At 38.1% G+C, this 8857-nt stretch overlaps 2 protein-coding genes across 2 annotated transcripts; one reads left to right on the top strand and one right to left on the bottom strand.

Annotated features, from left to right (window-relative positions):
* The first annotated feature begins 248 nt into the window (after positions 1-248).
* Positions 249-1316, top strand: METTL18 (methyltransferase like 18). Its single transcript, XM_009583081.1, has one exon. It carries the CDS (start codon positions 249-251, stop codon positions 1308-1310), a length of 1062 nt encoding a protein of 353 aa, XP_009581376.1. The 3' UTR covers positions 1311-1316.
* Positions 1317-5992: 4676 nt separating this feature from the next.
* On the bottom strand, positions 5993-8612 carry LOC104069495 (14 kDa phosphohistidine phosphatase-like; the record flags this gene model as incomplete). Its single annotated transcript, XM_009583082.1, has 2 exons — positions 5993-6085; positions 8488-8612. Coding segments are annotated over 2 exons (218 nt in total), but the record flags the coding sequence as incomplete, so codon positions are not given.
* Positions 8613-8857: the final 245 nt, after the last annotated feature.

Here is an 8857-nt window from a genome sequence, read left to right as displayed (position 1 = left end):
TGGCAGTTTAATAATACGTAAAACTATTTACTTTATTTCCAGAAGTAATTCACCTGACTCATTGGCAAAAACATCTGATATTCTACCTGCAAAGCACTCTTCCCTATAGCGGTAACTACATAAAAACATCCTCTATAAAAAAACAGAAGGAAAAAAAAAACAAAACCTCTTTGTATCAGTATTGCTCCTAGATGAGTGTTCTGGCTGTAATAAATTAAGCTTTTTTTTTTTTACTTTTATTCCTGAAAATGGCTTTTCGATTTAATTTTTTTATTGATGAAAATGAGACCAATGAACCAGACATTCATGATAAGATGGACTTAGAGCTGTGCTCTCCAAAGCACAAGCAGGAATCCACAGAAAAGAGCAAGCAAATTGCTGACACCGCAGCAGGCTCCAGCCCGAGGCTGGGTACTGATAAGCACGGAGATGAGACACCCTCAAAGAAAAAGTTCTGCTTTAAAGCTGCCAAGGAGCACAATATTCCTGAAGATCTCAACAAAATACTGGAAAATAAAGTCATGGAAACAGTATCAGACCTGTATTACCTAAACTCATCTGTTGTGGAAATGATGTGTTTGGATGGCGCCGATGAAGAAGGCATCGTGTCTAAAAGTGTTTCTTCTCACTCCGATCTCATCCCAGGAGTCTACGAGGGAGGACTGAAAATCTGGGAATGCACCTTTGATCTCATAGACTACTTTTCCGAGGCTGAAATACAGTTTACCAACAAGACTGTATTGGATCTTGGCTGCGGGGCTGGACTGCTGGGAATAGTTGCTTTAAGGGGTAAAGCTGAAAAAGTCCATTTTCAGGACTACAACAGCACAGTGATTGATGAGATAACCTTGCCTAACGTGGTGTCTAACTGTATAAACGAAGGCAATAGGACAGGCAGTGGAAACGACAAAAAAACTAGCAAGCCTCCTTCAAAGAGGCCCAGGAAAGCAGAGTGCTCACCTGATGCGCTCACCAAATGCAGATTTTTTTCTGGAGAGTGGTCTGAAGTCAGCCAGCTCCTGTTAAGCAGCAACAAACCCTTTTCAAAGTATGATATAATTCTCACATCTGAGACCATCTATAATCCTGACTACTACAGTGCTTTGCATGATACGCTGGCTCAGCTCTTGGATAAAAATGGCCGTGTGTATTTGGCAAGCAAAGCATATTATTTTGGGGTTGGCGGTGGTATCTACCTCTTTGAGAAATTCACTGAAGAGAGAAATGTGTTTAGGACCAGCATAGTTAAAATAATTGATAAAGGACTGCAGCGATGTATTATGGAAATGGCCTTTAAAGATTCCAGTTAAAATTCAACCACTAGTCCTTCAAAAATACCTTAAAGACAAAATGTTTTAATCCTTATATTGCTTCGCTTTTTCCTCCGTTGAGTTATTCTGGTTTGACAAATTAAGGATGCTATTTACTAGTTACTGAAATGTTTGACAAATTCTGATGCCTGACTCAAAGTGAAGGACTCTTCTGATTCTGGTTTTGCATAGAAAAATGGAGTTCTGCTTAAACCAGCATCTGTTTATGCCAATTAATTGTCATTTATATGTATTTAAAAATTAAGCAAGTCACCGTCCCCAGTCCCCCTCTCTCATTCTTTGGCAGTGCCAGCACTGTACATCACAGGAGCAGCTGCTGAACACAGCCTGAACGAGCTCATTTAGCATCCTGATATAGTGCAGGAAGTGGTTCTTGAGGGTTAGGCTCCCAACTCAGGGTTTTAACTACAGCAACAGATTCCAGAATCAACTGCATTCCCATGTGCTCTGCTGCTTTGCTGCCGGAGAGGGATGTGATTGTATTTATCACTTGTGTTCTAGTCTGCTAGCAGTCTCACAAATCTTTGTACTGTTTCCATATGTAATGCACATGTGACTTTTATTCAAGCCTTTAAAAAAAAGTGTACCAGACAATATTTACTAGTGTGGTCTGTAAATTTTCACATTCAGATTTTGACATACCACTGTAAGAAAATTCCAGCAAGTAATTGTAAATAGCCATACTGTTTTTAGAAATGAGTAAAACTGATTTCTGTTTTAGAAGCTGAGTTGAAAGAAGATTCTACACAAGAGAAGTTCCTTAAAACAAACAACCAATAAACCTACAAATGCAGTCCAGGAAACTGGAAAATGACAGAACTGAGCTTTAGGTGACAAGTGGGAAAGGAGATAAACTGCGCTATTATAGCAGATTGCCAACTAGAATGCTGTACTGCATTGTTTGGTTTTTTTTAAACAAGATTTTTGCAGAAATTAAACTGCCCATACACTATGACCCGTTTTCAAAACTTGCAGGGGGGTACTACTGGGGGTAACTACTGAACACTGACCCTCTTCAATCTTTTCACCAGTTTGGCAGGGCAGCAAGATTTCAGAAAAGCCTGTGTACAAGTCACTCCTGTGTCGTAGGCTGAAGATAGTGACATTGCTGAAGAAATTACCTTACCAAAAATGCAAACAAACCCAAAGAACTACAAAACCTGGTCCTGAGTGCTTGGTGTCACCAGCAATTCACACAAAAAAATCCATTGCGTGTTTTGTCTTAACCAAAACTGGACAAAAACCTATTACATAACTCTTAATAGGTACATCAAAGCTACTGCTTATGCACTGCTTTACTGGGTGCCCTTGCAGAAATATAAACTTAGAGACAATCGGCCACCACAGTAAACTGGATGCAAGGATACTCCATGTAGGAGAGAAAGGACAATAGTCTGAGGGGATGGAAAGAAACTTACTACAGCAGTGACCTAAATCAATTATTGCATAAAGTTCCCATCATTGAAGGCTATGAAAATCAACTGCAAGATTCCCATTTTGACGGTGTTGCTATTAAGATAGAGTCATAGAGGATTTCCTGTACTTTACAGAAGAGCCTTAACAACTGCTGTTGTTTCAAAAACAATTTTAAGTAGACTAATTTAAAGGGATGGCTTTGGAAGTTTTTTATAGGAGGGGAAAAAAGCAGTCAGTTGTGCCATGGCTATGATTGCGCTTTGGAATTTTTCTGCATCAACTCTGAAACGTACTGATGATAGACAACTGCTGACTACAGATTGAGGAACAAAAGGAAGTTTTTGCTTTGGCAGATCAATAAAGTACTGTTAACAGCTCTTTTTTGTCAAAACTGGAAAGTTGGAAACAAAGTGACTACCACTTGCCATTTTTCAAACCTCAGTCATAAGACAAGTCATGGCTTGCACACAGTGACTGAATAGCTTGTTCTACGCCTGCTAGGTCTAGTGCTGTTTCAGAGAACAGTACCTGAAGCAGTAAGAAATATTGACCACTATGACAATGAATATGGTTAAGAACAAGAATCTCATGTATTTTTTGATTAATAAAGGCAGTACTTACAATCTTCTACCATAACGCTTCCTCTTGAAAATATTCCACGATCAAACTCACTGTCTTGGGTTTAATATACTACTCCTTTGCTCAGCATCCTCATTTTATTCTTGGATTGCTCAAACATAGCTCTGTTTTCATGCAAATACAGAATCAGATTTTTTTGGACTTTCAAGTGGAGACTGCTAGAGCCACAATCTCACAGTGATTGCATGCCTGCAAAACAGGAAACCCCACACAGTATAATTAAGTTCCCATTTCAGAATTACAGATAAGAATTAATAATGAATGTTTTTCTCAGGTGAAATCAGCAAAATTAGCATTGGGATTTCCATAATTCCAGATGAGTTCTATTCTATTCTATTCTTAAAATTCAGCAGATACATCCTGAGAGGAAGCAGAATTCAACACTTAGTTTTTAGGCTGGTGGTTCTGTTGGTGTTTCAACACCAAATACTGCTTTCCCTAATCTACAACATTAAGGCTTTCTCTACTTGCCAAGTTATCACCACCCTAGTGACCAGTTTCCCGCTTCTCTGCATGATCTGGAATAAAAATCTTTCACTCACTTGTAATACTTGTACATATTACTTAATAGCTAGGGAAATTAACATTTCCCCAAATGACACTGCACTAGAAAATTACAGAATTGGGAGGACCCTCAAAGTATTTTTTTGATGACACAATAAACCCTTACATCAGGCCCAATTTCTTGTATGAAGAAACAAAGGTAGCAGTCAACTGGTAACTCTGTTTATCAGCTCATTGCAAATCATCACCGCTTTTCTCCCCCTGCTCCATCCCCTCACTTTTTGAAAGAGTCATTACAATAAGAAATCCGGTCTAAATTATGTCTTTCCCGTAAGTATTGTGGACAGCAACATTAAAATCAGTGATAAAACATCTCAGGAAACCAAATTTAAAAGCTTGTTTGTTTTAACAGGCGCTATCATTAACTGATGACTTCCCTTTGAAGACCATTTGCTAGTTTTGGGAAATGAGGCTATTAAAAAAATCAGTTTTGTATACTGGCACCAATTAAATGGCATCCGTTACAGTTATTTTACTAAAGCTTAGGGGAAAAAAGCCACAAGGCAAATCGAAATGGGAAGTGCCCAATTTGCAAATTATTGACTTGTATGCTATTCTTGGTTACTAGGTACACACAGGCATTTAATCATGTTCTGAAATCAAAACCTTGTTAAGAAAAATCAAACCTGCAATCAATATTATCATGGCATTTGAAGTGGTGCAGCCAGACAACTATTGCACACAAGCGTAAAGACAAACAAACGGCAGATGCAAAAGCACACAGAGGCACTGGAGGGGAAAATCCAGGCTGCATGTGGGGGGAAGCATGTGCCAACCAAGAGACCTGCAGCACCAGGTTCAAGAGATCCTGCTCCCGAGTGATTATTGGGATGGAGATATAAGGAATGGACTAAAAGGTTTGAGGATGAGAACGGGAGCTCCCTCTCTGCCCAACCAATAAAAACAAAGATACAGAAGAGTGACAGAAGATGGATAATTAGTGGAATAAGGCAGTAACAGCAGAGTTGGTTTTTTGTGATAGAAACTGCAATAAAGCCTCTCAAATTTCGTACTGTTTGTACTTTAAGAGTCAGATGCATATTGAAAAGAAAAAGCCACCCTATACCACCAGATAGTGGTAGATAAGTGCAGTAGGAACCACAGCAAAGGGAAGAACCGGGATTTATATGCAAATACCTCTTGAAGACTGCAAGTCAACAACGTAAGCATAAGAACAAAAGGTACTCCCCTGAAATCTGCAACAGCATTAAAGGAAGACTGGCAGGAAACAAAAAAGTGAAAATTGTAGCAAGTAAGTTCACAACAAATGAAGGGCAACATCCTGCCACAACAGAAGGAAGCAGGTGCCATAAGTTAATTCAGACACTGCCTAGGTGTACTGGGTCTGTCTGGCAGATAGTTAACTATAAGATAATTACTGCTATAAAAGGAAGAAGCATCATTATACTCATGGGGAATAAAAGCAGTACAGGGGAATCAGAATGAAACAAGTATTGTCAGAATTTGACATTGCCATCAGTCTGCTATAGGGAAGGATCTTACAGGAATGCAAGAAATCTTGATCATTACTTGTGTGGAACACAAATACTGACTTTTCAAAACCATGGAGTAAATCAAAGGTTTAGATCATTGGTGAAGAACAGTAACAGCCAACCCTCCCCTCCCCCCTGATTTTTGTAAATGTGGATAAGAAAGTTGAAATAGAAAATAAAGGAAACAGAAGACATTGCGGTCAAACGATCAGGGAACAGGTTTGGTCCTGTGTTTACGTTGATGGCAAAATCTTGATGTAGCCTACAATATATCAGTGAGTGAGACAGGACTGGATGAAAACAAACTGGAGGCAAGATGATGTGGGAGTGTTTAATTAGGCAGCATGTCAAAAGAAGAGGAAAAAGGCTTAGAACTGCAGATTCTGCACAAAGGAATGATCTGAAAAATAAGATGTATTATAAATTACAGTAGAGTCCAGTTACTCCAGATTTATGGTAACATACATAGAAGACACATTCAATTTTATTTATCAAAGTACAGCTCAGTTACCAGTTTTGAACTGCTTGTTGTGTTCATAAGTAGCCAATTTATTTCTTGTCATCTGACCATGTAATTTCATAATCTGTATACACTTTCTTCAGTAGCTCTACAGTTACTGAATGATCTGCTTTTCCATAGCCCTGCAAGAAAGAACAAATGTTTATTAGACGTGTACAGAAAGTAAATCCACAGAACCATTCAGTTCTTGTCGACACAAATTATCCAGTTACGATTTGATACTTCAAGTAGTTCACATGCAAATCAAATACAGTTTCTAAAAGAGTTATTCTTGCAGTATCATGTTTTATTTTTCTATTATCCTCTCCAATTCCCCCCAACCCAAGTTGTAGAAAATAAATTAGATGGGTCAAGCAATCTCAAGGAATAGAGGATGTGTATTTCACATCATGATTTCTCCAGCAGAAAGCTTGTTTTAAAGTGTTCCCAACCCATCAGCCATCATATTTATTGAATGTTCTTTTCAACCACAGAGATTGTATTGACTCACTTTAATGTATGAGCATACAAACATCTGAAGGCTCAGCTGAAGGAAAAGGGAATAAGCCACCACATGTGTGAACATTTGAGTACCATTCTAGCCACCTGGTAATGGCATAATTTTAAATACCTGTGCTCTTCAGCCACTGCAACTCCAAACTAAGGCAAGGTCAGATGACCCATGTGATTTTTAACCCTCATTTAAATCACTGACCACAATGTTACTCTTTCACTGAAATTTAAGAGAGTTGTGGTAGAAGGTGCCTTTCCATTATTGTCTTATATGACTGGTGGTATTATCTTGATTTCTTATTTCAGAACTACAAGTAAGTTTTTCCCTGTCAAAAAGCCTTTACTGCACAACAGTGCAGTCTACTGATAAAACCCTGTGATTCACAGATTACTTTCTTTTCCAGTAGTGTCGCATGAAACTTAACTTGGAAGACTGAGAAAGAGTTCAAGATTGCATTACCAAACAAAACATGTACTCTTCATCACTGACTCTGCCCCAAGAGAAACAGCTTAAGTAAACCTGCATTTAAACTGCACAGGTTAAAATTACTGATGCATTATAAAATGCAAACTTTTCAAAAATACCAGATAATACAGTTATGTCAGAAATACTGCAGGTTTGTACTGTCAGTTGTAAAGCAGCAGACCTACAGATCACTCTTGCCTTGGTAATCACTTTGAAGACCCCATCTGGCTTTGCAAATAATAGCACAGCATCCACTTCACAAGAAGTCAATAGCTATTTCTCTAGATTTCAAAAAACACCAAGATAGTTCTGTTTTAGAGTCTGACAACAAATCTCTAAATAAAGAGAAATATTAAACCAATGTAATTAATATACTAACTTCTGAACTGCTACTAAGGTCTTCTGAACCTCCACGTCTCTGCCAGACAGAAGCCCTCATGGTAATAAAACTCTGCTTTTACATGGTGCTCGTCTGTAAGCATCAAGGTACCAAAAGCAGAGAAACAAGGTATTTTCCATAGACATTGCATTACAAGAGCAAAAGCTGACCCTGCCTCTAACACTGAATTGGCAGCTGAATTAATAATACAGGTGTCAAGTCTCATCTAAAAATGCAGTTATGATGAGGACCTACAATCACAAGAATTTAGTAGAATAAGCATTATACACTGCCTTCCCACTCCATACAAATCCTAAATAGTTCTTTTTTTTCTTATGATTCCAGGTGGCAAGAGTCATCTTGGAACAAAAGCAGGACTAATATTTAAAAATGCTTAACACATTCAAGACCCAACCTTCACCGCTCACCTAAGGTAAGCAGATTTGAAGCAACCATCACTTTCTATAAAAAATTATATTAATAGAACTTCTTTCTTCTTGTCTACATTAGAAGCCTAGAATCTTTACTCACAGTATTACTACAGAAGTAGCTACGCTTCATCACAGAGCAACACCAGAAAGACTATAGCATGTTCCCTAAATTCAAGAAGTCATTACCACTTACCAACTCTTTCATAAAGAAACTGAACTTACGTAGAACAGTAACAGGTAACAAAAATGCTCTAGTTTCTGTATTCTTGGAAGTTACTTTTATTCCCACAAAATGCATTTATGTGAAACTACATTTTCACCTACTAAAAATTCACCACACCTAAACTGGGTCTACTCTTCTCACCCAACACATACAGAATAACACTCACAATTTAGCTGTTCACTACCAACCATCATTTTTATTGGCAAATAAAGATCACACAATAGCTACAGACGGGCTATTCCTGCTCTAGCATTAAGACTAAAAGATTCCGAGTCAAGAGATAACTTCCATTTTTTGTCTTGATTATAACTTCATGTTGGTATTACTCAGCATTAAGTTATCTATTATTTTTGCTTTGGTTTCCTGCCCTTAAAACTAGTGTTTTTCTACGCTATTTCACGAGTGAGCCAGGCAAGTTTTCCAGTTAATGTTTACACTGTGATTCAAATTGCTAAAAACCACCATACTATAAAACAAAAATCCCAGAACATCAGAGATGAAAGGATTTGAAGGAATACAAGAGATGCACTTACTGTAGAGAGCCCAAATACCCTAATTTTCTTGTCTTTGCTATTGTGATCAATTTTCCCTCCTCCAAGGCACTTGCACTCATATCCCAGCTTTTCCATTTCAGGATTTACTTTTTCAAATATGTGATCTGCACAAGAAGAACGGGTTAGAGCCATGAGAATACACACAAGGCATCAAATACTCGAGAACTCATCTTTTCAGCTATTTTCCACTCATTTTCCTCCGGTTCCCTTCCTTCAGCTGCAAGAGAGGGAGCTTTCTCTCGACACATAGCAAAGCTGTAATTAAGGTTCTCTATTTCAATTTTCTTAATTAGTTAACACATCTCGCTCTCCTAAATGAGGTTTATCAGGTTTGGAAATGACATCTGAC

The sequence above is a fragment of the Fulmarus glacialis genome, unplaced genomic scaffold (genome assembly GCF_000690835.1).
Source record: "Fulmarus glacialis isolate BGI_N327 unplaced genomic scaffold, ASM69083v1 Scaffold50328, whole genome shotgun sequence".
NCBI lineage: Eukaryota > Metazoa > Chordata > Aves > Procellariiformes > Procellariidae > Fulmarus > Fulmarus glacialis.
This window is presented reverse-complemented; position numbering and strand designations above follow the sequence as displayed.

Coding starts and splice junctions, on each gene's coding strand:
- METTL18 (XM_009583081.1), top strand. CDS start 249: ATGGCTTTTCGATTTAATTTTTTTATTGATGAAAATGAGACCAATGAA.